Source organism: Marmota marmota, unplaced genomic scaffold, assembly GCF_001458135.2.
Source record: "Marmota marmota marmota unplaced genomic scaffold, marMar, whole genome shotgun sequence".
In the NCBI taxonomy this organism is placed as follows: Eukaryota; Metazoa; Chordata; class Mammalia; order Rodentia; family Sciuridae; genus Marmota; species Marmota marmota.
In genome coordinates, this window is record NW_026000075.1 from 291,310 (window position 1) to 318,085 (window position 26,776).

General features: G+C 38.7%; 2 protein-coding genes across 4 annotated transcripts in view; one reads left to right on the forward strand and one right to left on the reverse strand.

Annotated features, from left to right (window-relative positions):
* Mcf2l2 (MCF.2 cell line derived transforming sequence-like 2) overlaps window positions 1-26,776 on the forward strand; it is a 255,029-nt gene that overhangs the window by 161,180 nt on the left and 67,073 nt on the right. For both annotated transcript variants that reach the window (XM_048814212.1, XM_048814213.1), the window contains one exon: window positions 7,135-7,217. In XM_048814212.1, coding sequence (XP_048670169.1) covers window positions 7,135-7,217 — 83 coding nt within the window. The remainder of the gene's footprint in view (window positions 1-7,134; window positions 7,218-26,776) is intronic.
* The window catches only part of B3gnt5 (UDP-GlcNAc:betaGal beta-1,3-N-acetylglucosaminyltransferase 5), an 18,555-nt gene continuing 1,551 nt past the window's right edge, over window positions 9,773-26,776 (reverse strand). Inside the window, exons 2-3 of one of the 2 annotated variants that reach the window (XM_048814214.1) lie at window positions 24,132-24,238; window positions 9,773-13,704 (exon numbers count right to left, since the gene is read on the reverse strand). In XM_048814214.1, the coding sequence (XP_048670171.1) occupies window positions 12,252-13,385 (1,134 nt within the window). In that variant the 5' untranslated portion in view covers window positions 13,386-13,704; window positions 24,132-24,238 and the 3' untranslated portion in view covers window positions 9,773-12,251. Of the gene's footprint in view, window positions 13,705-24,131; window positions 24,684-26,776 lie in introns of those variants that run through there. The other variant, XM_048814215.1, reaches the window with a different exon arrangement.

Here is a 26,776-nt window from a genome sequence, read left to right on the forward strand (position 1 = left end):
GAAGGAGACCCTCAGGGTTATACAGTGGAGGAGGTAGAGAGAGAGGAGGGGAGGAGAAGGGAGAGGTGGGGAGGGGGGAGGGTGGAGGATGGGAAAGGCAGCGGAGCACAACAGACACTAGTATGGCAATATGTAAATCAATGGATGTGTAACTGATGTGATTCTGTAACCTGTGTATGGGGTGAAGGTGGGAGTTCATAACCCACTTGAATCAAAGTGTGGAATATGATATGTCAAGAAATTTGTAATGTTTTGAACAACCCACAATAAAAAATAAAAAAAAAAAAAGAAAAAAAAATTTGTGTATTGAGGTTACAGTCACATGAAATCAGCCCCCCTAAAAGAATTCAGGACATATGGACAATATTTTTTCAGTGTTCTTGGCATGCTTATTTCCTTTCCTTTTATTTTCTTGGTTTGGGAATGGGAAAAAGGCATTCTATGACATATTTCTCAATTTTTGATACTTTAAACATAATTAGACCTTCAAAATAATGTTAAAAAGCATTTGCAGTTTCCCCTGTAAACAAAATACTACCAATAGTGTAAAGTATTAGTCCCACTAATTGATCCATAAGAAAACTGAACTAATTAAATGATATTAGCTGGGAAATTTGAGGTCTTATGTATAAGAGAGAATCATAACAGGCAAAGTGTACACTTAAGTTCCATTCCTTATCTTTCTCTAATCATTTCCCATGTCCACAGAACCTCAGGACCACTTGCGCTTGTTCCTCAAGCCTGCCCTTCTCCTCCAAAGGGCTTTAGTCTATGCAATGTCCCAAAGCCTTCCCACCCATGGCCCTCCCTACTCAATCAAAGCTCCTCCCACTGCAGCTATCAGGGCTGTTTCTACAAAATTCTTTCAGGCTCAAAATTAACCTATTAGTATACAAAGAACTCAAAAAATTAGACAATAAGAGAACAAACAACCCAATCAACAAATGGGCCAAGGACCTGAACAGACACTTCTCAGAGGAGGACATACAATCAATCAACAAGTACAGGAAAAAATGCTCACCATCTCTAGCAGTCAGAGAAATGCAAATCAAAACCACCCTAAGATACCATCTCACTCCAGTTAGATTGGCAGCCATTCTGAAGTCAAACAACAACAAGTGCTGGCGAGGATGTGGGGAAAAGGGTACACTTGTACATTGCTGGTGGGACTGCAAATTGGTGCAGCCAATTTGGAAAGCAGTATGGAGATTTCTTGGAAAGCTGGGAATGGAGCCACCATTTGACCCAGCTATTCCCCTTCTCGGTCTATTCCCTAAAGACCTAAAAAGAGCATGCTACAGGGACACTGCTACATCGATGTTCATAGCAGCACAATTCACAATAGCAAGACTGTGGAACCAACCTAGATGCCCTTCAATGGATGAATGGATAAAAAAAATGTGGCATTTATACACAATGGAGTATTACTCTGCATTAAAAAATGACAAAATCATAGAATTTACAGGGAAATGGATGGCATTAGAGCAGATTATGCTAAGTGAAGCTAGCCAATCCCTAAAAAACAAATGCCAAATGTCTTCTTTGATATAAGGAGAGTAACTAAGAACAGAGTAGGGTCGAAGAGCATGAGAAGAAGATTAACATTAAACAGGGATGAGAGGTGGGAGGGAAAGGGAGAGAGAAGGGAAATTGCATGGAAATGGAAGGAGACCCTCAGAGTTATACAAAAGTACATACAAGAGGAAGTGAGGGGAAGGGGAAAAATAATACAAGGGGGACAAATGAATGTCAGTAGAGGGGGCAGAGAGTGAAGAGGGGAGGGGAGGAGAGGGGAGGGGGGATAGTAGAGGATAGGAAAGGCAGCAGAACACAACAGACACTAGTATGGCAATATGTAAATCAATGGATGTGTAACTGATGTGATTCTGCAATCTGTATATGGGGTAAAAATGGGAGCTCATAACCCACTTGAATCAAAGTGTGAAATATGATATATCAAGAACTATGTAATGTTTTGAACAGCCAACAATAAAAAATTTAAAAAAAAATTAACCTATTTTCCGGTATGTTTGTTTTTAACTTTAAAAGCATGTACTTTTTCAAAATATAGGGGAGATGGAACAATTAGCTTATTTACATTTGTTGAGATTATGAGAATCAACGTTTAGGGTGCTGCTGCAGAACCCGTATATTGGTTGGTGGCACTTGGACACTGGAGAGAGGCTGAGATGGAGCTGGGGTTGAAGGCCTAGAGCAGTTCCCAGCCTGCCTCCTCCATTGCCACCCTTTTTTCTTGAGGACAAAATGACTATAAAGGGAGAGGGGCTGTGCCACCTGTCTGTCTTCTGGAGGGGTAGTTTGAGTTGGTTCCTCTTAAGGACTAGTTAGCTAAGGAACATAGCCCCCTTTATGTAACTCCGTGACAACTCTTAGGATAATTGAAGGGAACCAGGACTCGATTTCACAAGAAATTATTAGGCTCTATTTTAAAAGAGTATCGTTTTATACTTCCAAGAAGCTCATAGGAATTGCTAGCAAAGAAATAAAGTAGCCACTGGTGGTTGGCCTGTGGTCAATTTCTTTGGTGTATTTGATAAGCAAGCTTTTACTTGAATATAGCCTCTTCCCCCTATTACAATTTAAATTTTCCCCAAAAGCAGGTCAGCTACAATTCAACTTTCATCTCAAAATCAGAAACAACAGCGCCTATCTTGGTTTTTTATATTATAAGCAGAGGTATGCTTCATAGCCAAATCACACATCTCCTTCATTTTATACACAAGAAAATGCCAGAGAGATTGAGTAACTTGGCTAGCTCTTCATGGTTAAAAATTTGGGTCCATGGTTTACACAGGAAGGCAGTTATTGCCTAGTACTTACTGAAAGTCAAGCAGAACCTCATTTAATCCTTAAAAGGTAGGTATTAGTCAACCACCACTACCATTTATTGAGCCATTAGTGCTAAGCATTTTAGAATGTAATCTGTAACTGCCTTATCAACCCTCTGATGTGAACATAATTATCCTTATTTTACAGATGAGAGAACTAAGGTACCAAGGTATTTTTATTTTTAAATAGAGAGTAGCCAGAAATTTCCATCTAGGGCTACTTCTCATATCCAAACTTGTGTTCTTTTTACTTATAAGAGATTTTTGAATTATAAGTCATAATGGTGAATGTAAATACAGTTTGGTAGATTAATTAATTGATTAATTATAAATTAATCAATTAATTAATTAATAAGAAGCAGAATGAAAATGAATAGCATAATTTTAAAATATATGTATTACATCAGTTACAATATAACTGAAAAAGTTTTCCATATCTGTGGCATGTGTGCTGCCTGTGGGCTGTGGTCAGACTTTGGAAGCCACTACACTACAACACAACTAATCTGAGACTTAACAAAAATGGATGTACAGGGCAGCTACCTCACAGCAGGCTCTTATTAAAGTGGTTCCAGATTACTGAGGACCTTTCCACGGTACCCATGTTATAGTCCATCAGACTTGATTAGCAGAGGAGTCTCCCTTTGCTCCACCCGGACTGTCTGACATGTGGTAACAACATGGAGTGATACTGTTGAGTCTAGGCCAAGGCATTTCTGTAAGCCCAAGAGGATGTCTCAAGTGTACAAATCTCATAAATTGGAGATGTGTCATCATTCAGTGTACAAGGTGAGGAAGTCAAGACTATGCCTTGAGTCACTGTTACAAAGTGTTCATCACTAGGTTATTATGAAACAAAAGACTCTACAATCCACCCCACAAACAATAGATCATTGGAGTGGGAAAGAGCACAGTTCACTGTATAATTAGAAGCAAGTTTTACAGTGAGAGAAAGGTTTGTCAATAGCATTGGTTACTCCTCTGAAAGCCCTGTATTACATGGTCGGCATGCAAAGATGAATAAGACTGGAGTTCAAAGTCCAGTGGGTAATTCAGACACAGGAACGTCATAGATGTGGATCTAGAAAGGAATATAGTATAACTTTAACTGCCATATTAACTGGTTAAATTTTTATAAAAAGTATGAAGAAAGAGCTTGGATAGTATGGTGAAAACTTTGGGTTTTTTTTTTTTTTTAATCCTGGGACTAGTGTTTACTTCCCTACATTGACTTATAAAAAAATATTTTCTAGTCCCTGGTCAGATGTATATAACAACGAACTAAAATTTAGACTCTTAAAAGAATGGCATCTTATTGGAATATAAGGTTAACATTTTATTTTAGAGATAAATTGACTAAACCAATATATCTGATATCTGTTTGCTTTCTGGATTTGATACCAGATTGGAAAAGATTATCTACAAAAAATATTAATGACCCACAACTTTCTTTAGTCCAATGGACCTTTTTTTATTTGTTCTTTTCCAATATACATGTCAGTAGAGTGTATTTTGACATGTTATACATACATGGAATATAATTTATTCTAATTAGGATCCCATTCTTGTGGTTATCCATGATGGGGAGTTTCACTGGTGGTGTATTCATATATGAACATGGGAAAGTTCTATCAGATTCATTGTACTGTCTTTCCTATTCCCATCCCCCTACTGAACATTTTAAAATCCCTGCTCTGGGTGGCATGACAGATAATAAAACTGCCTCGCCTTAACTTCCTTCTATTAGCCCAGGTGCACTGTCAACAATTGGCTGAATAGCCTGTCACTCTCCCCTATTTTACAAGGACACATCCAACATATTCCACCTATTCTTGGGGGAAAGCTCATCTTTTAACTTTCAGTTATCATTTGCAAGGAATCTTTTTTATTTCCATTAAATTGGCCTCCACGATACTTTTGTAAGAGGGCCTTTTCTACATCTATATTCCCTTATAAATAACTCACTGGAACAGAACTGTAACCTGATCTATATAGCTGAAACAATATTTACATAGTATCAGACTAAAATATTTACTGAAGGGAATAAAGAAAGTATAGTATGTCCATACAGTGAAGACTACTTAGCAATAAAACATGGCTATTGATATTGGCAGCACCAGAGATACATCACCAAAACACTTGCCAGTAAGAGAAGCTGGACTCAAAGGCTAGGTGCTCCTGGATGCCATTCACACAGTGATCTGGAAAAGGCAAATCCAGAGGATAGAAGTCTGAGCAGTGGTTGCCAGGGACTGGAAGCAGAGGGAAGAGACTGGCTACAGAGGAACATAAGGGGACCTGGGATTGTGGAGGGTTCACAGCTGGATACACAATTAATTGTCAAAACAATAAATTATACATATTAAAAAGTTAATTTTATGGTACATAACTTAAACCCCAATAACCTAATATTAAAGTAAAAAAAAAATTTAATTGAAATAAAATGCTTTTCCAGATCTGAGGACATGTATCATCTAATTTTTGTTCACTCACTATTAAAAATTTTGGCCTTGAGTAAATTTTCTGTTCTGACTCTTAGGGACTTAATTTGGCCATAAACCAATAGGAAAATAAAGAATTACTTCACATAAATCTTAAAATCTAAAATATCTAAATCTTGGATATTTTGTTATAGAATAACAACATTCTTTTATCTAATTTTTTTTTCTTTTGTGGTGTTGGAAATCAAATCTGGTTCCTGGTACATGGGAGGCAAACAGTCTACCAGTGAGCCACATTCCCAACCCCCAAAAATATTTCTTAGCAATAAAAATCATTAAGAAGTTCCATAGCATTGTTACTTGGTTTTTAATTTTTAGAGGTAGGTCTTAGGTCTACCTGCCCACCCATACATACATACACACAAAATGTTAGGTTTTCATCAATATTCATTTTCATTAGTCTATCTTAGACTATCTTAGTTTGTGTAATATACTTGTCTGAATGGTCCCAATGACAAATGTTGAGAAAATTTTGAAATTAAAAAAGTAATTCAATGAGAAACCTAAGTATGATGAATACAACTTCAAAGACTTAGATCTTCACTTATTAAAAAAATGTCTTATGAAGATGGGCTTTTAAAATTCACCTCCTTATTGATTTTAAAACACCCAGGAAATATATCACTATATTCTAAGTAAGTACTTAGTACTTTTCAAGCAAACATGAATCTATACTAATAGTGTCTTCTCAGGAATTACATAAGCCTGGCTCTTTTTCATAATAACACTGGGCATTTCTCAAAAAGAGGCAGGACTCAGTTTACTCTAAAGAAAATATAGTTTTAGCCAGGTACAGTGGCACCTGCCTTTAGTCCCAACTACTAGGAAGCCTGAAATGAAGGATCACTGGCACTCAGGAGTCCAAGACTATCCTGGGTAACACAGTGAGACTCTTGTCAGAGAGAGAGAGAGAGAGGGAGGGAGAGAGGGAGAAAGGAAGGAAGAAGAAGAAAGAGAAAACAGTTTTAACAATGAAGTGGATTTGTATAATATTGATAGTAAACAGAGTATCATAAAATTATTAATAAGGAACAAGTAAATAATTAGCCAGTATCATGCACTATAAAAAGCATTTACACATGCTCTCACTTAATTCTTCCCATGACTCCCTAGGGCAGATGGTGTATGGGGTCCATGTTCTAGGTGAGGAAATGGAGGCCCCAAGGCCAAGTGAGCTTGCCCAGGATCTCACAGCTGGCAAGTGGGGTAGTGGGGCCTCCAACCACCAGCTGGTTTAGGAGCGTACACTGGTGATCATTCCGCCATGCCACCTAAAGATCCCACTGCCCAAGAGGATGGTGGGACAACGTGACTTCCAACCACCAGTCCATGGAGGCCCACAATGGCTTACCTCATCTTTGCCTCTAGCTCTTTCTGGCCTTGAGCCGGCATACCTCCATACCTGGATTTCTTATCAAAAGCAAAGACAAAAACAAGGAGATATTGAGTGAAGTGATCCTTTTCCTGTTCCTTCTAGCTCAAACTCTGAATTGTTTTTAGGGCACGGAAGAGTGCAGTATTACTAGCCCTTTGCGAGTAAAGAAAAAGGACACCTGCTTTTGAGTATGAGTTTCTGACCTTCCTAAAGGCAGCCTGAAGGGTGAACTGTAACAGATCTGAGTGGCTGAGGAAAACCCAAAAAAGATAAAGAACTGAAAGAGAACCTGCTCATGCTGCTCATCTAGAAAAGCCAAAGCCGAATCAAACACAGAAATTAGGGGGAAGAAAAATATAGAGTAAAAGTCTCCTGAAACTAGATCTCACCAAAATTTCTTTCACTTCAGAATGAAGAAATATTTACAAGGAGTCATGATGACGGGAACCCTGAGTTGGAGCACCTTGACAGAGAAGACCTTTCCCCTCGAAAGTAAGTCAGCAGATCTGGGGGCCGGCTTCTCTTATAGATCTATGGGGGTGGGAATCCTCTGTTTTAAATCTCATCCCTTATCTTTCCCAGAGAAAGTCACAGCATTTACTATGTACTTGAGAACAAAAATCATGCATCTCATAAAAGCAACAAGAGAATTGAAAACATCTTACAAACGAAACTTCCAAGGGTACACTGTTTCAAAAATGGAGTATTAAGTGAATATGACATGTAAACTAATGTTGATATTGACTGAATTATTGACTTTAACCCTTTTAAAAGCTCTTCATTCTCAAAGGACACAATTTATACAAATCCAGTGCTATTTTTTGGTCTTCAAGAAGGTGTTTGCACACATGTGAAAGCAGCTTAGCCTAAATTAGGGAGGTAAAAACCAGAAGCATAAGGGGAATTTATTAAAAAAATAAAAAATAAAAACCTTCCTACTCAGAATCCCCATCATAACCCCTGTTCTGGCAGTAGTCACATCTTTTTACCCATGTCATTTGACTCATGAGCTGCTTCTGTCCCTGGGGTCTATCGTAGTGATTGGCTTGACAGGCCTATAAAAAATGCCTATGAAATGAATGAGCAAATATCTTTAAGAACTTGCCCCTTGACTAAAGCCATTTATTATTTTCATTCATTCACTTTAAGATATACTCAAAGAAACAGATGTAGGTTTATTTATTAAATATATCCTTGAGTTACAGTGAATGGCCCAATTCAGCATTTCTGAAAGTGTTTAGTAGAGTGGTCTCTGAAAAGCACCATTTGACAGTGATGTGTTCTGTTGTTTTCCATTTGTGAGTTTATCTTTTGGGGCTTTTCTATTACCAAAACCCATACCTTCTTTATAATTCTAAAAGTCTAAATGTGTTCTATAAGTTAGTTGATTACTGTATTATTTTACAGTAGATCACTAAATCATACTACTATTGACAAAGGAAAAATTTACAGCATGTAACTAATGAAACAAAAATGTTCTTGCAAAAAACTTTGAAAAAGTGAAAACTTAATCCATCAATAAATCAGGAGACAGGAGAATCTATGAGATTAGCTTTTGTTCTACCATCCTAAATACCTTAAGATCACCAGTCTTTGGTATAACAGTTTAATGTGTATTTCTTATTTATCCCTAATTTTGGACTTGAGTTTTGATATATAACTAATATGAATTTGTTGGCACTACAGTTGATATTACAGTAGCTTGACGTAGAGAAGCATTTAGACATTTTTGGATAAAGTATAAACTTTTAATTAGTATAGTAAAATTTTATACCAGATAGTGCCCATTAAAAGTTCTGAATAATTAATCTCTTCACAGTTTGATGGCTTGTAGAATAACATTGCCTTATTTTATTTGGAGAAAGGTGATTTTTGAACACTATGTGCTAGGATATGCTGAGTTCCCACCTTCAGAACTTGTATTATAGCTAGGAGAAAACATATGGAACAATTAGTAGATAATATAATAATATATGTGATGAAGTATAAATTTGAGGAGGGTAGGAGATGTTTGAAGAAGTGAAGGTGGGGTTGGATTTCCAAGATATCAACCAGTGCAGAAGAAATGGTGTTCCTGGCAAAAAAAAAAAAAAAAAAAAAAAAGCCAACATAGACAGGGCACAATGAGATTTATGATGCATAAAGGTGGCAGTGGGAAAAATCAAGCCCCAGAGGATGAAGGAAAGGAAGGTCACAGAGGGCCTCAAAAACCAGATAGAAGAATTTGCATAAGATGCTGGAGGCAGTATGGAGGCTTACAAAGGAATACTATGAGGCTAGCTGTGATGAAACCTTGTCCTGCTGCAGAATGAAGAACCTACTGGGTCAGGCAAACATGGACCATTCCTCTGTTAGAACAGAATGGATAACCCTGCATCCAGAGTTCTCTGGTCCCATTCTCATTGCAGCTTTGGTGTCCAAGTAGTCTCCAAATGTAGGGCAAGTTAATTTAACTCTTCTAAGTAATCAATATTCACTTTAGTCCTGTCCACAAATATCCTAACCATTCCTTGCATGTTCTACTACAACTGAGTAATTCAGATGCTTCCAAGTTTTAGAAAATACATAGACTGGATTATCTTTTATACACACTAAGAATTGAACAGCAACCAGGTGAAAGACAGATGAGTGCATCCTATATGCAAATACACCAAAGCACCAAACACTCCAGCTTAGGCACAAGCATTCCTAATGGTAAGAGATGATGGCAGACTTCAGATCTACTTTCCAGCAGCTAATGAAAAGTATCACATAAAAGGAAAATATAACCTTTTCAAATGGTTTTTAAGGCACTATGGCTAAAAGTTATTATGTCATCCCTTCCTGAAAAAAATTATTAGAAAAGGACATTCCCCTACCTGGATATTACAGCCTGTCCTTTAACGAAGCCATGCTAGGTGGTTCCATAAACCAGAGGACTCCTGGGTACAACAGCAAGCCTGAATGGGAAGAGGACTAAGATGGCACAGTCATGCCTCTCTGCCATGAAACAGGAGCTGATCATATAAACAAATGGTGTCCACACCAGAGTCTAAACACACACCTGCTGACAATTTTTAAGTTGTTTATTGGAAATCTTAGGGTTTTTTTTTAAACCCACTAAGTATTTTGCTGTACAAGAGCAAAACTCATAATATAAATATTAACATTTTGGTATAAAATTATTAATATGGAAAAAAGATGCAAACCAGTAAGAGGTAAAAAGTTTTTAACAGTAACACTGTGTACAAACATCTTTTACTCAAGTGACCATCCACGCTAATAGTTTATTTTCCCTTTGTTGACATTTAAAAAAAAAAAAAACCTGCATTGGAGCACCATGAAGTTTTTGTTTTTGTTTTTGTTTTCCCTTCCTTTTTAAAAGGTTAAAACACTTCTATTTACAAATATTCTCCTTAGTACTTGAAGTCTGATGAAGGAATCATCAGGCAGCTTCCTTCTTCTAAAACAAAGAAAGTACCTTCATATTTCCTTAAAATTTAAACCTGTTCCATTCTATTCTAAGCAAAAAAAAAAAAAAAAAGATGAACACAGTTCCAGAGAGCTCTTTCAACAAATAAATAACCGTTTCACAAAAGTGTTGCTGTAAACAAGATCACTTCGATGGCCAGAGAGATGCTGAGGTTTTCAACCAATGGCAAATTTTAATAGTTCCTAGAATAGAGAGAGACACAGGGTATATATGGCCCAAAGGCAAACAGTCATTAAGGAATCAACTAATAAAAATTACTCATAAACTTGTTTTGTCAAAATGTGCTTTTTTTCTCTACCATTTTTAAAATTGGTCAGAAATTTGAAACTGTAATGATCTAAGATTCTGAGTCTATTCTAAATACAGTAACTACAACCTACAATGTTTGACACTAGTGTAATTACCTAAGCAATGTAAACAAGCCTCAAATTTTCAAAACAGGAGAAAAAATTAACAAAAAATTCCTGTAAACATTAAAAATCTACCTGCTACAAATTATAAATATCATCATCCAGTTGTGTATACTGAGAAATCTTTTAGTTTTGTTTTGCATGTTTCAGAAATCATCTTATCCCATGAGACATCTGAGTTGTCCCCGTCAGGTTTCTCTGCAGCTAAAGGTTTTATAATCAGTTCAACTATTTTTGCTGAAATCACTATTTTGGCCTTCATATAATCTCCCTGGTAATGCACATAACCTAATTCTGTAGTGAGGGGAGGTTGTTTGCATCATGGCCACAATTTTATCCTGCTTTGTAAAATATATGTAACTTACTTTACCACATCTCTGATCACAAAGGAACCTGGAGCTTTACAAACACTTTCAATCTCATCTGGCAACTCTCTATTATCACTTTTACTCTGCTTTCAAGTTTAAAATATTTTAAAAATAAAGCTCATTTCTAATAGTTATTTGATCAAATAGATTGTTTTAGATACGAAAGCTTTGATTTGACATTTAATACTCGCAATTTAAAATTGACTCTGAACTTGGAACAAAATAGTGTGGTTTCTGAGACCTTGCTGGGAAGAGGTGGGTTATATTTAATAATCAGTACAAGAAATTACAAACTAAGGTTTATTTTATAAATCAGAGAGGAAGGAGGCTTTTGGTTTTGCAGTGCTGGGGATCAAACCCAGGGCTACACGCAAGCTACAAGAGCTCTTCTACTGAGCTCCACCCCAGCCCTATTTTTCTTTTTGAAGTCTCCTCCAGTAATATATTCACCTATGCAAAAAAACATTTAAATAACTACCTTAAACAATATTGAATATTTAAAAAACAGTTGAAAAATTCATTAAATCAGCTTATTGGAACTGACGATCATTTCTCCCTAAATTAGCACCCTTTGATCAAACATGAGAATGCCCATGTTTTGTGCCATTCTCTAATATTAGGGGGAAAGGAAAAAGAAATGAAGTACCAGTTAGGGCAGAGCCAATTATTTTGATTCTCAAAGTTCACATTAAACTTTGAGAAAAAGATATTTAAAATGATGCCAACAGTATCTAGGCAAATAGCTACATGGATATTACCATTAGGTGATTCAGCTGTTTTTAATGAAACAGTAGACATCATCCTACATCTTTTAAGAACAAGAGACTCTTTTGCCAGATTCATGTACTTTCTCCCATTCCAACCCTTCCCTGCCCCACTGCCTCTGCCAAGTGGTGGAGCAGGGAACAGAAATAAACTAGAATACCCGGTCTAACGATATATTAATGTCTCTAAAAAGTTGTTTTTCTAATACCAAGGTTCACAACTCACACTTCCAATATACATGTGGCATTAAATGAGAGGTGAATTTCTCATTCGTTTTGTTTCTATTCATGATATAACCCTTTTGTAAATATGAACTCCTTTAAATGAATTTAGGCCATGAAGCAGATAATTGATACTGATTGGCTTCTATAATCAAAGAAACATTCTGATAGACTGGGCTTTCAAAATATTTCTTTTGACTTTCATATTCATTTACTCCGCATTCAGACAAACATTTAATGGGTTTTCCATCCAGGTTTGGCTCAGTGACAGTAAAAACATTCAAGTGCTATTAGAGAAAAGCAGCCCTACAAGGATACGTGTCTATATAGGTCAATTTGCAAAGGAGAAGAATCTTAATTAGCCTGCAGTATAATTGACCAAAAAACCCTTTTGAAGCAGTTTTTACTCTAGGATCTGTAGCATCCTTCCAAAGGTCCTGAAGATCTTGTACGTGTCCATGAGATGTCATCATTTTCTCATAGATGCAGGGATGATAAGGAGCTTTCCCTTCCCCAGAAAAAAACACATGGTATTGTGGTACTATCCCCATTTTATTGGCACAGAGGCCCATGAACACATCGTCTATGTAGAGACTGGAGTTCAGTGTCTGAGATGCCTCATAGACCTTGGCGGCCACATCACCAGAGATGATGTAGGCAGCACCAGCAGTATAGTCAGGGTAAGCCGGCCATTGGTACATGTCATAGGAGACATAGTATTTGCTGCTTTTATCTCTAATGGGAGGGGCTCCACGATGAACACGGCCAATCCAAAAGTCTTGGACACCAATTTGTTCTAAACTTTGAAGGTATTCAATAAGATTTGGCATGTGAATAAATATGTCATCATCAGCAGTCATCAGGAATTTCGCATGTGGACAAAAGGTATTTGCCCAACTGAACTGCAAAAGCAATTTAAGAGTAAGGTTGTAGAAAGAATCAACAAAGTCTTGCTGAATGATATCATTGTATATTTGATCTTCCCAAACCAGTTTTTTTTGTAGTTCTTCTCCCTTCAGGGGATTAGGAGTTCCTAAGGCAAACAGAGTTTTGATGTTGGCATTGAGTTGAGACCGAACATACTCCTCACTGCCCCACGTTCTTCTAATCGCAGATCGGCGATAGTAGTTCTCAGGAGCGGTCTTTATAAACAGCAAAAGGAGGACCTCTTGAGCTTGACATTTCTCCTTGTGGTTAATCAAGTATGGGTAGCGAGCCCCCTCTGAGCTGTGCTTAAGAGACAGGGTATCATTCACAAAGTCATAGCTATTTATGAGGTATCTGTAAGAGTAGGACTTCATATGGCTCACGATGTGATTATCAATGTGTCCCCAAAAAAACATGAGGCTTAGTATAAAACAAGTGGCAAATAATTGAATAAACTGACATTTTTTTACTCTTCTGCCACTAACAAACATTCTCATGTCCACTCAGGTCTGTTTTTATTTGGGATCAGTTTCAAATGGGTGCTTGCTGCTTTGACACCATAGAACTTGGTATTTTGTTGAATTAATGTCCATCTTAATACATGTTAGTCATTAAAAATAGAAAAGGATCTTCTATTTCACACAATAGTGTGAAATAATACCATTTTTTCTAGGATTGCAAAAGAATGAAATACACTATCGAGTGAGGACACTGTAACATCAAAATTCTTCCACGTTGGCATCCTTCATTAAGTCTGGTGGGTGGCCTCATGAACAGCTAGCTCATATACTTCTTTCAGTGAACATGAACTTTGACCTATCAGAATCAAAAAGACAAAAGAATAACAAGTGAATGGGTTACTGAGTACAAAAATAGACATGCTACTCATAATTCCTTAAAACCAAATGTAACCTGACTCACAAAGCAGTTAGTATTTAGCAGAGGCACACAGCTGTTTATTTTTTTAGAGGAATATAAAGAAAAAAAAAGCAGAAAAACTGCTTGATCCTATCTTCCCATTCAAAATATAGACATTCCTTTCCTCTTCTCACTGTTTTTGCTTTGTATTTTGGGCAGTGGCGGGGATGAAACGCAGGGCTTTGTGCCTGCTAGACAAGCACTCTACACTGAGCCACATACCCACAACCCTCAGGGAAAAAAAAAAAAAAAAAGCACCTCCAAAATGGTGACCAACATATATACTAAAGTTCAACGAGTATATCTGTGAAAATACTAACTTGAATATAATCACAATGAAAGTAGTTACAAAGATGAAAATAAAGTATATAGCAACAAAGATCTATTAACACTTGATCCAGAAAAGGCAGGAGTAAGAGTTGTTTTTTTATTTGTTTGTTTTTTATAAATCAAGGTTCAAAAACAAAGAGTCAAGATTTGCTTTATAGTTTAAATGTTCTCCTTTCCAAAACTCAGACTTAACCATGAGATCAGCTGAGCTCTTCAAACCCCTTCAGAGTCTGCCCATGACGTATAAGATTCAGTTTAAGTCATGGCTTTGCAGGGCACCCAGGACCCTTCAGGCTCTGCCTTCCCAGCTATTCTGTCACACAGCAAACCACTGGCTGAAACCTCAGCCACCTGGCATTTGCATATGCTCTGCCCTTTGCACTGGTAGTGCTGGGACCTGGCACGTCCCACCTCCCTGCAAGTATGAAGTATGCTCACCTCAAGTCCTATAGGTATTTGTCTCCAGAAGCCTGAATTGGGCCCCCCCACTCATTCAAAGATGTTCCAGTGAGCACCTTCTGACCTACTGTGTTATGATTTTTCAAGCACCGTGGTGTAGAACTTCTACCCTCAGCATCCAGTAGGCATTTACCAAATATGGGTGCCAAGAATCATGCTGGAGTGTCAAAGTACTGATTATTCAGGAAAACTCAGAGTCAAGACCAGCTAGGTGCCACCTCAGATGAGGTCCATGCCATACTGCCCTTTTCTTCCACTACTAGGAAACAGGACCCTCCTTCCTCAAGAATTCTGTCCCCACTGCTTGCCACAAATAAATACCTCCTTGCCTAGAAAAGTCAACTTTCTCAATCATGGTGACACAACTGTCTCCTGGGCTTTGGCCAGGATTGGAAGGGAAAAGGCAATGCAGGTGGGGTCATCGTGAATCCACATCACAAGTCCCAGGACGAAGGCTGTGCTTTGTGCCCTGAGACCTTTCCACACGTCCCCTCACCCCCACCCTTGGCCTTGAATGTAAAAGTAATTGCACATACTGAGCACTCTGCCAAATGGAAACAGTTGGTATCTCCATCCAGACCGCTGGGCTTTTAGATTCTGATATATTTCCCATCCCCCATGATCACTCCTCTTCAGGCTGATAACTGCAAAGGCTGGGCATGCAGAAGTTTCAAAAAGGACAGGAGATTAGAGCAAGCCCAACTGAGACTTTGTCCAGAGCTAATCAGCATAGGTAGCACTTTATCTTCTATGGCATGGATTTTACACCTGCAAGCACTACCTAGGGAGCCACAACCAGCATTTAAAAAAAAGAAAAACCAGAACAGTGTGGACTCATGTGGTAAAATTGAGGTCTTTGTGTGCATAATCCAGGGATGTGATGTCAAATGCGTTAGTATGCGCTTGACTATCAGAAAGGCAGAAACCCTGTTCTAAGGAACAGCTTGATAAGAGCAGCATTCCCCTTGGATAGGCTCACTGTCTGGATCTGATATTCTAGAGTAGGGTGAAAGAGACAGCAGGAAGCATCAGTTCCTGATGGCAGCATCCACCAAAACTGCAAAATCACTTTGATTCAGCTGCCAGTTCTTCTCAATCTTTCCACTGCTCTCACTCAAAGACTACCCTCTGGAGGCCAAAAAGAAGGTCCTTCCACCTCTACAATACATCTTGAAGGACCTGAAGGTTTAAAGCAAGGTAACAGAGAATTCTTGATGGCAGGGTCTAAGACAGCATCAGTGTTTAAGAATTCAAAGAAAACTGTCAATTGAAACCAATCTGCAGTCCCTACTCCAAAGGCTCCTGGCAAAGGCTTAATGAGGTGGACATAACCTTTGAAATCCAACAGAATGCATGCAAAACCAGCTTCCCATCTCTGAACTTGTTCTGTACATGTTCACCACTATTTACAAGCCTGCACTTCTTACTAGACTTAACAGCCTGCAACTCCACTTCCCAGCATACAGACACACCTGACTCACAAGGGCGCTAGAACCCCTCAGGAGCCAGGGCTGTGACTCAGCAGGCTGGTACGCTGCTGCTGCTGCTGCTGCTGCTGCTGCTGCTACTATAAGCTGGCAGCTCGCCCATAATGTTCATTCTATTCCCCACTATTTTTCCAATGATTCTAAATAGGCCTCAGTGTGTCCAAATATTTCTGAAAAATGACCGAGAACTTGTCACAAAGCCAACAACCCACATTCCTTATTTAGTTCAGTACAGCAAGTGAAATTCCAAAATGAGATTTCTCCCACTCAGCCACTTCAACTGCTTAGCCACTATTTACACACATTACAACCGAATAATATGGGTACAGTAGGGGGAAGATTTAGGGAAGGTAAACTACTCATTTATATTACACAGCCTCGCTCTGACAACAAAAAATAGCTTGCACTCACTCTTCTGGTTTCTCAGAGCATCCTAACACTGCTTGAAATCACATGCTGTACCCTCATATTCAGGGTGCGGGGAGGGGACTGGGGAAGCCCAATCGAGCTAGCTGATGTGGTGGAAGAAAACACTGGGCCTTACAGGACATAAAGCAATAACAAATGCGAGGCTCAGCAACCACCCAGAATATTCTGCTGTGGATGCAGCTTCCTTTGTATGCTTGTAGCACGGCTCAGTGGCCAATCAACAGACTGAAAACTCAAGGGTCACCTCTGTTTGGGACCAGATTTATTGTGTAACCTCTGGCTTCACCTTATTGCATTTGGTAATTTCATCTGCACATCAGAGGTGAATATCAATGTAATGTTACTGAAGGGAAGTAAAAATTATAGATGACTCCAGGGTCTACTAAAAAATATGACACAGAGCATTATAGAGAAGAGGACAAAGAATTGCTGAGAGGAAATATGCAGATATTCAGAATATAACTTGGTTTTCTTCTATTTGGACTGGGAGAATGGAACTGCTAACCTTAGTATTCTCTTTTGTAATACAAGTAGTCAGAAAAGTAAAGAATAGAAGAGGGATATCAGAAAAGGTGACAAACCCAACTCAAATACTTCACAACTGGGAGACATGCCCCTCAGTTACTCAACAATGTATTTCTTCACAAGAGTTCTTTAAACTTCTCTGGAAAAAACTAGGGTTAGTGTGCTAGAGGCTATTCACTTCCCTAAAATATCCCGTGAGGTTTCTCTACTTCATACCAGCTGTCAACTCATTTCCTTGTGGTGTCGGCTTTTGTGATCCTGGAAAGTTATGCAAAACTTGCTAGAAATTTCAAAGTTTTAATCAAGATGGTGAGATCTGTATTTTAAATTCAAGTTAACCTCAACTTTTGATGTTTGAATTAATCGTACAAGGATGTGAGTATTTGCTATGTGAGTCAAGCATGGTAAAAGATCATAAAGTAGTATTTTATGGTTTCCAATCTCAAAGCATTTATAATCAATGTGAGATAAGACTCACTATCTCCACATAAAAACTTGGTTCCCATGGCCAACACTGGTAAGGTGCAAACAGCATGGCAGAGATCATTCAGGTGATACCAACTCCAGGCACACAACAGAGGAGTCGCTGATCCACGAGGATTAGTCAGAGGATTTCAGGAGGGCCTGAGGAGGACCAACATTGAGGTGGCTGAAGGACAAGGAGCAGTCTTTGTTTCAGGAGAGAAAGGAAAGAATTGCCTTGGGCAAATATTTGTGAAATGGGAATATATTTGAAAGCAGGGAGGTAGGTACCTGCTTATGGAGGTATGAAAATCAAGTCTTAGATTGTAGAGAGAGCAGAAGGAAGTCACAGAAGTTTCTGTTTGTGTTTGTGATGATCATTCTCTTTTTTGATACTTATTAAGTTTGAGCAAAAGGGGTTAAAGGCAGAGAGGTATTGCAGGATAGAGAGCAGTACCTGAAGATCAGGACAAGTGGGCCTCCAGTTGATGGAGTTCAGGGTGGTGAAAGTGAGGAGGGAAGGAAGGTGTATTCAACCATTTTCTGTTGCTATAACAAAATACTTGGATCTGGTGTCTTACGAAGAAAAGAAGTTTATTTAGCTCACAGTTTTGGAAGCCGAAAATCCAAGATCAAGCATCCCCATCTGTTTAGCTTCTGATGAGGGCTCCTTTAATTGTATCACAAGGTGTAGAGAAAAGGGAAGGTAAATGGCTATACACAAAAGGGTCCTAGAGGGCTGGGGATGTGGCTCAAGCGGTAGCGCGCTTGCCTGGCATGCGTGCGGCCCGGGTTCGATCCTCAGCACCACATACAAACAAAGATGTTGTGTCCGCCGAAAACTAAAAATAAATAAATATATTTTTAAAAAAAAAAAGGGTCCTAGAACATGAATGACTTTACCTTACAACAATCGCTCTCATAACAACCAACTCACAATCTCTCAGAGGGCAGCACACCCAATGACCTACTCAGCTTGAACTAGATCCTACCTCTTTAGTGCTCCGCCACCTCTTAATACTGCCACATTGAGGACCAAACCTACAGCACATGAACCTCTGGGGAACAAACCACAACCAAACCAAATGAGGGATAAAGACACTTTTGAGGAAAACAAAAGCCTAGCAGAATCTGATGAATGACCTGGGATGGGGAAGAAAGGAAGATGAGGAGGAGTGAAATGTAATTTCAAGTATTGCTAACAAGGATGGGAAACTGGTTTCCTGAGTTAGCAGTGGTAAAGACTTGTGTTGAGGTTGAGGTGATGGAGCAATAATAAGGTACAAACAACCAGTGGGTAATCCAAGCCAGACAGGACTGAAATCCAGGTTGGCACTTAGCATTGCAGATGGCTGATCATGCATATGTATGAGCTACCTCGGGGAGAGATGAGCAGAGAAATCTAGAAGAAAAATAAACTCAGAGGAAGGAGAAAAAGAGGGAGGCGTTAAGGAAAATAGGAGCTATTTTAAAGGGCTAGCTCAGAAAATTAAGATGGAGTTAACTAACAAATGGCTGGAATGGGAAGCAGCACTAGGAAGGTCCTTGACATGGAGCTCCAAGTGGAGAAGGAAATGCCCTTCTAGAGCACCAACTAGAGCTGTGCTGGGAACAAGGGGGGCTAAAGGCAGACACAGCTGCCAGGTGGGACTGAGTTAAGGTCAAGAAAGACACCTTCCATAAAGAGAAGCCATCCTGAATCTCAGACCTGAGGGCTGAGTGATGCTAACTAGAAACAATGGTGCTTCTTGAGCATTTCTGGCCATTGTTATGAACACAGTAACAACATCTAACCTTTAGGGAAGCTATTGTTTTCATTTTATTTCATGGACATATAATACTCCCAAGTCTGTGGAAACCTTATTTATGATATGGGTATCATTTGGTCACATTAACCTCCCACATACCCAAGAAAACTCATTGGCAAGAAAGTCATTTACATGGCTTCACTTAGAACTGCATTTCCTCAGAGCTCTTACATCCCAGGAAATTTACTCTCAAGGACATTCAGTTCCTATCCATCACCTCTTAACATGCAGTGGGGCTCCTCTGCCCTCCGCAACCTCCTAACCTTCCTTCCTCACCCTACCCCCTGCCTCAAATGCAGAATCCTAAGATACGTTTGCCCTCAGTTCCTGGTTCCTGTCCTTCTGCCTGTCTCAGTAGCCATCGCTCCCATCTCTACTCCCACAACACCTACAGGCTGCTGGAGAAACCTAATGCCAGCAGACAGGGTCACACAAATGGCACTCTCTGCCTGTGGGTAGCCTTCACTGCTATGTCACCACCCTCTTACCTTGTTCCTCTCCCAGCCCCTTCACCAACCCAGGCCTGGCCCCTCACTCTGACTATTGCACCGCTTGCTTCCTAGAGAAGGGAGAAGACACCAATCATCACCTCCTCCTCCCCATATGCCACCATGTCACAAGTTGCTCAGGTTCGCCCACAGTCTCCATGCCCTCAATGAAACATACTGATCAGAACATGAACTGCAGGGAGGCAGGGCAGACACTTGGGATGTAAAACTTAAGGGAGCACTAAAAATAAGGTAGTCAATGTAATATTTTAAATATTTTTTAAAAGATGAAATTAATGAAAAAAATTCATGATGAACAAAATATCAAAATTATAAACAGAGACAGGATCCCTTTCTGTGCTTAAATATCCCTATCTCACAAGATACCCTAATCCTTGTCCTACTCACTGAAACTCCCTGGGTACTAAGTGTGGCTGACTTCCATGGACATGTTTTCATTCATGTGTATGGATGTGTGTGTGTCAGAATATATTTCTGATATTTATATCATAAAATGGTACTAATGCTTATTATATATGGTACTAATGCTTATTATATGCAATGCACACTTCTATTCATTTTTCTTTTATTTTTAATGCTACACTTATGCTTCCTAAAGTAGCTACATGAACCATTCATAGACTGTGACCTGCAAGTTTTGAAAATACCAATCAAGATGGAATCAAAGCCGCACTATAAAATTGCCTTCTCTTAGTTAAAATATTCCCCCAAACAAAAAATAAACCCTGAAATTCTATTTAAGCAGACAATATTATTTAAAGGAAAAGCTACTAGGATAAAAGAAGAAAAGTAATTTAATCATTGTCTCCTAGCTCTAGTTTTTTCTTTGTTAGAGAAATAAAATATCATAGTAAAAACCTGTCCCTGAATGGTATCATAGAAAGTAGGACCAAATTAATGATTGCCTTCATTTTAAAAATCAACTTAGTATTCAGACTATCCCCATGAGCCATTCAAATATTAATGATGCTTTTAAAAGTGACACTCATAAACTATACACTAATAAGCCTCCTTCAGTAAGTCAAAGGTTTTTGTTCTTTCAAGTCTTAATACTTTATACCATCATTTAAGTTTCAAAGACTTAAAGTCCCAACTAAGAGACAATTTTGGGTTCCTGCTCAGGCCTAATTCAAAGAAAAGAAAAATAAAATTTTCTGTGACTGCACAACCAGTTACCAGTCAGTGGTAACTGCCTGTTCTGTTTGCTCAAGAAGAAAGGAAACAACATGAAATTTGAATTTACAATTCCTATTCTGAGTGAAAAATTAGACATTCTTTCAAAAAGTTATATTATTCTTTAATTCAAGCGAAGTTTGTTTCCAACATAAGTCCTATAAAAAAGGAAAAACTTTACCCCATAGCTAGTGTCTTCAGGTATTTTTATGGCTGTGACTTTAACCTTAAAACTATTTCAAGCCACAGGCAAAATGTAGAAGCCATTTGGAGCTATTATCCTTCCACTAAGAATATATTTACAGAGTTAGTTCTTGATTCAGTGTTAGTCCAAAAACTTTAAGTTCCAATTCAGCAAGCATGGAGAGAAGGATAGAGGGGAAGGTGGGTTATAAACTACCATGTGAATCCAATTACAAGATTCTCACCTACATAAACTAAGTTCTATGTTCCTTTATAAGTTAAATATGGGTACAGATTTGTTTCCTGGTTATAGGGAAAATAATGACAGAGAAATATCAAAAGAATAAGCAAATCAAGCCCTAAGTCTTTACTCTGGCAACTGGTGGCATGGGATTTTAGAGTAGTATTACATTTTAATGCAGTTCTATTAAGTCACTAAAATCTCCCAGTAGACCGTTTGATTATGTGAAATTTAAAAGACAAAAGATAAAAATACAAAGGAGGTCAAACATTTGCTTTAGTAAGCCTGCCCCCTGAACTCATTCTTGCAACATGGTTGTTTGCGTTGACAAGAATGCTTGCTCTTTTAAATACAATTCTTTCATTTTTCTGTTTGTTTGTTTTTTCTTTCCTACTTAAGAAACAAACTTCTTTACCCACTATAGCAACAGTTTCTAACATGGGCATGTTTACTGCATACCAGGCACTGTTCTGATTGTTTCACATCCTTTGTTACTCTATAAGCCTCACAACAAACCATAAGGGAGAAATGATCTCCCCCATTTTGCAGAAGAAAGTGAGGCTCTGAGATTTGGGGTTAACTATCTCACCTCCATCAATTCCAGATGCTGCGGCAACTCAGAGCAGATGAATTGTTCTGTTCAGTCCCTGAGCTGCTCACGCCTTTCCCGGCACAGCTCTTCCTGAAGTTCCCATTAGGATGGGAGGGCAAGGAAGTGAGTGGAGCAGGAACTAGAGCCATGATCCACCAAGCCAAAGAATTTCCCTCTCTGTCTTAAGCTTGGAGTCATTTATGTTTTGATCCCACCTGCATTTCACCAACCCTTGTATTCATTTTCTTTTTGAACATTCCTTGGGCTCAATTTTCAATTTTCCCTTCTTCCTTTTTCTTTTCCTTTGTCCCAATTGCACTAGATAATAAGTAAAAATGACCCCATCTGTCTGTGTACTCTGGGTACATAAAATCTTTTTTCTAAAGATAACTAGGGATCTAAGGAGAAGGATCCAAAGTGGCAGAAGTAGGGAAGAGAGGTGGGGAGGACAAAAGGAGAGGAGAGAAAAAAATAAAGGAGAAAAAATTCAGAATGTTTGATGCGAGTATTTGATTAACAGTACTGGGTAAACTGAGGAGTCATACACACAGGGAATCATATACTAGCCCTGGAAAAGCTATCATTCTTTTATTAAAAAGCTGTATCAAAATTTTTTCATGAATAACAGAAAAAACTTGAAGATGTACTCAAAGTTGGCTTATAAAATGACAGGCAAAAAGTGAACATGACATAATAGATGTAAACCAGGCATACGGCTTAAGGTTTATAGCCAGTGCATGAATCAAAAATAAATATCGCTGGGCACGGTAGCACATGCCTATAATCCTAGCAGCTCAGGAGGCTGAGGCAGAAGGATCAAAAGTTCAAAGCCAGCCATAGCAACTAAGCAAGGCCATGAGCAACTCAGCAAGACCCTGTCTCTAGATAAATTCTATCTATCTATGTATTTATTTATTTTAGTTATAAATGGACACAATAGCTTTATTTTATTTATTTATTTATGTGATGCTGAGAATCGAACCCAGTGCCTCACACATGCCAGGCAAATACTCTACCACTGAGCCAAAATCCCAGCCCAAAAAAAATTTAAAAAGGGCTGTGGATGTTGCTTAGTGGTTAAGCCCCCCTGGGTATGATCCCCAGTACCAAACAAAATAAAGTGAAACAACAACATATAAGTGTATGTGTGTGTGTGTGTGTATGTGTGTGTGTTCACCTATCAATAAGAACAAGTGACTGCCTATCCCCTTTGAGGTGATATAAAATATGCCAAAAATTGCCACCACTCCAAATCCTACCTGTGCCACCCCTCAGGACTCTTCACACACAAAGATCAGCAGTCACTCCAGCAGTGATTGTTGAGATTGTTTTAGGATGGCTTTGCCCCAGAAAAATTACCAAGGTAAATTTGAAATGCTACATTAAGTCAGGAGGAGGTGAGGCTCTGGAAAATTCATCCAGGAATCTGATATTGGAAACCCAGTTACTATACAAAGAATGCTGAGATGAGTAGGGGAAGAGGATGGAAATGGGGAACCCCTGTATGGGAGAGATGGCAAATAAGCAGGACCTATAATAATGGCTGCAATTCAAGCATGGGTTCAGGGAGGAAAGGAGGAGAAGTGACAGTTCAGAAGGAAAGGGAATAACAGACAGAAGTTAATGGTAGGGGAGGGAGCAGGAGTAGACATCCCAAGAGAAACTAACGTAGGCATTTTTGAAAGCACACCAGAGAAAAAGTTGTGGCTACAGTGGGAAATGTCAAATAACTTGGTTTGGTCAGAAGCTAGGGTGAAGGGAAAAGGTGGGGGGAAAAAAAGAAGAGCTGAGGTCAAACTAGTAGGTAAAATAGTGATCAGAAATAGGGTGACAGTAACTATTTATGCCTGTTATTCAGTGGCAGTTCATTTGTCTCATTTGGGCATTGTAGCTAGAAACAGCTTTGGATTAAGGATTTAACACACAGAGGACAAGAAGCAGAAGATGGTGTGACCTGGGATATAGCAGGTATATAAGTTTTCCTATCTTAGCTGATGGACAATGATTATAATAAGTTAGCTACCATGTATTAAGCACCAGCCTGGTTCCAGGCCTTGCACTGGATAGCCCTAAATGAGAGTAAAAGCTACAGTTAATTAAGTCAACAAAGATTAACTTATCACATACTGTGTAGGAGGCCAGGGGAAGGATGCTGGGAAGACTTCAGAGATGTTACAGGTGTAGATCCTCAACCAAAAATCAATAAATGTTCCACTGCAAACTGGAATCTGGACCTGTTGGAGGTGAGATAGAGAAGAGCCAAGAGTTTTAGAATGAGAAAAAAAAACTGTAGATTTATGTTCTGCCTCTTCTATTTACTATCCACATGCACTTGACTTCACTGTAAACCATGTAGCACTGCTTTCTGAGGATTATTTTTGAGATAACCTATTGACAAAGTATGGTCCACATCAGATATTCCATTACTATCCAGGTATCTACCACAGTTGGTTAATTGGTAGATAGCTGACATTTTTTAGGGGTTACTTATCTTTCAAAAATCTGAGATATACTATTAATATGCTTCTTATAAAGATATTAATTAGATAGGAGTTTTAAAAAAAATAATTTGATTGCTAAGAGCCACTTAACACATGACTACTGTTACCATGAGACCAGAAATACCAATCCTAACTGACTAAACACGTTCTTTCATTATCCTTGACAGGAAAGAACACTGTGGTTCCCACAAGCACTGTAAAGACATATCAATGAAGATGACAGATAATAAGACTATAAGACCCTGTAAATTATGGAGAAAGAAATCTGACTTGAGTCAACCTTTTAGCTTATTTCGCTTAGGCCATTCTCAGAAAGTTACAGAAAAAGTTGTGGAACAAGAAGAAAAGAGATAAAATATGAAATCATAAGTGGACCTTAGGTTGTTTTACAAAAATTTTGCACCTGGCTCTTGGGGGTTTTCTTGCCTGCAGACTTGGTAGAACATTCTCTTCTATAAACTGGATTGTAGTATTAAAGCCTTCATTATAAAAGATAAATCTTATTAAGTTACAGATTAAAGCCAGTCTCTGAATTCATGGCATCAAAATGTAAAACAATCACTTTTATTTATTTGAAGTTCACATCTCACCTGATCAAGTTTTTTATCTTTATATATGAAAATTCTTATATCCTCTCTCACTATAAATTAATACATAATAGATACTGCATACTGTAAGGAAAGTAATTCTAGATTCACACTGTTCTGGCTACATCTGTGCTGGCAGAAATTTGATGTCAAAAGGCAAAGCTCTTTTAATAATTTGTTTAAATCTGTTCCATTGAGCATACGTAAAACTCCCCCAAAAAAGGGTACATTTTGTTACTTCTGAATTTATCCAGCAATCTGTTATGAAATGCAAATTCTAATGCAATTAGGCCTCAAAAAGAACTCAATCCTTTAAAATTTGAAAGTCACCAAGTGCAATGATTCTGGCCAAAGTGACCCATTTAAAAAAGATGACCCATTTTGAAACCCATGCGTTATTCAAGCTGTTCTATATTTGAGAATTGCAAAGTTACTTTCTTTTATCACAGTCTCATTGTTTGTATGTCTTTTTTAAAAAAAGGGAAATGTGGTTCTATTTTAATGAAATACAGTGTGACATTATTTACTCAATAGGACCTGGAATTCATTTGAAAATTCAACCCTATCTTCTGAGTTTTCTTTTTGGGCAAAGCAATTATAAACATCTATACTACCTATTCATCCTTCATCTCACTTCCTTATGAAGAGTTTCTCTAGGTTTATGAACTTCCCCATACAACATTCATCCCATCTTAAGGCTCAGATGGGCCCTTGGAAAAGGGTGGTCTCATCCTCAAAGGGGGCTCAGTGAACTTCTGGAGAGTGGGGTCACGAGTAGGGAGTAAGAACAAGTGGCCCAACAGTTTAAGTATATAATGGAAACCTTAAGGTACTGACTTTATCTTGCTTTTTTTAAAAGCAAAAAGTGGGCTCCCAAGTGCAGGTTTCCCCTCTTCTTTGTGACAAGATACAAAATCTATCAAAAGTTTTTTTTTTAAGAAAGTCAAAAACATCTGTTGCTAATCACTAAAAATCCTAGGAGTGCTCCGGATGGGATCATTTCTGCGCCACTACTTTAAGACATCTAACTTCAGTCGTCCTTTTCTGGGTCAATTTCAGCTTCTCACATCCATCTCCCTTCCCCCCCACAGGGACCAGGTAAGGTTTCCCAAAATAAACACAGAGGAACAAATCCAATTCTAATGGATGTACTTTCATTAGAAAATTACTCTAAATATAAGCTACATGCCCCCACCAGATGCTTTGCGGATACAACACTGGTGTCCCTTTAACGTGATCCAAAACCTATGAAAAAACACCACTATAAACGAATATAGTGTAGTAAAATGCAAATTTAAAGTTGTTAACTTTTCACTTACACGGTATCTGGGCAAATCTACTCACTTTGTCAACTCAGGACGCAAAATAAAATTTGTCAATAGAAAGAGAAGCAAAGATTTCCCCTCTCCGGGAAGAGGTCTAGTTTCCCAGTTTCCCTTGCCTGCCCACTTCCCTGTTTCCATTTCCCTAGCCTGTACCGGCCGAAAGTCTGCCAATTTCCCCTTTTCCAACCCGACGCTGTCTGTACAAATTCCGCCCTGGGGTGGCGGCAAGTTTGGGACCCAGCGCCGGAAACCAAAGCTGTGGGCGCGGCGTTCTTCGCCTCGCGCCTCCCGCGCTCCGGCGGGTCTCAGCAGCGCAACACCGCGGCCGCCTTGCCGGAGACCCCTCCTGGAGGGAAAGC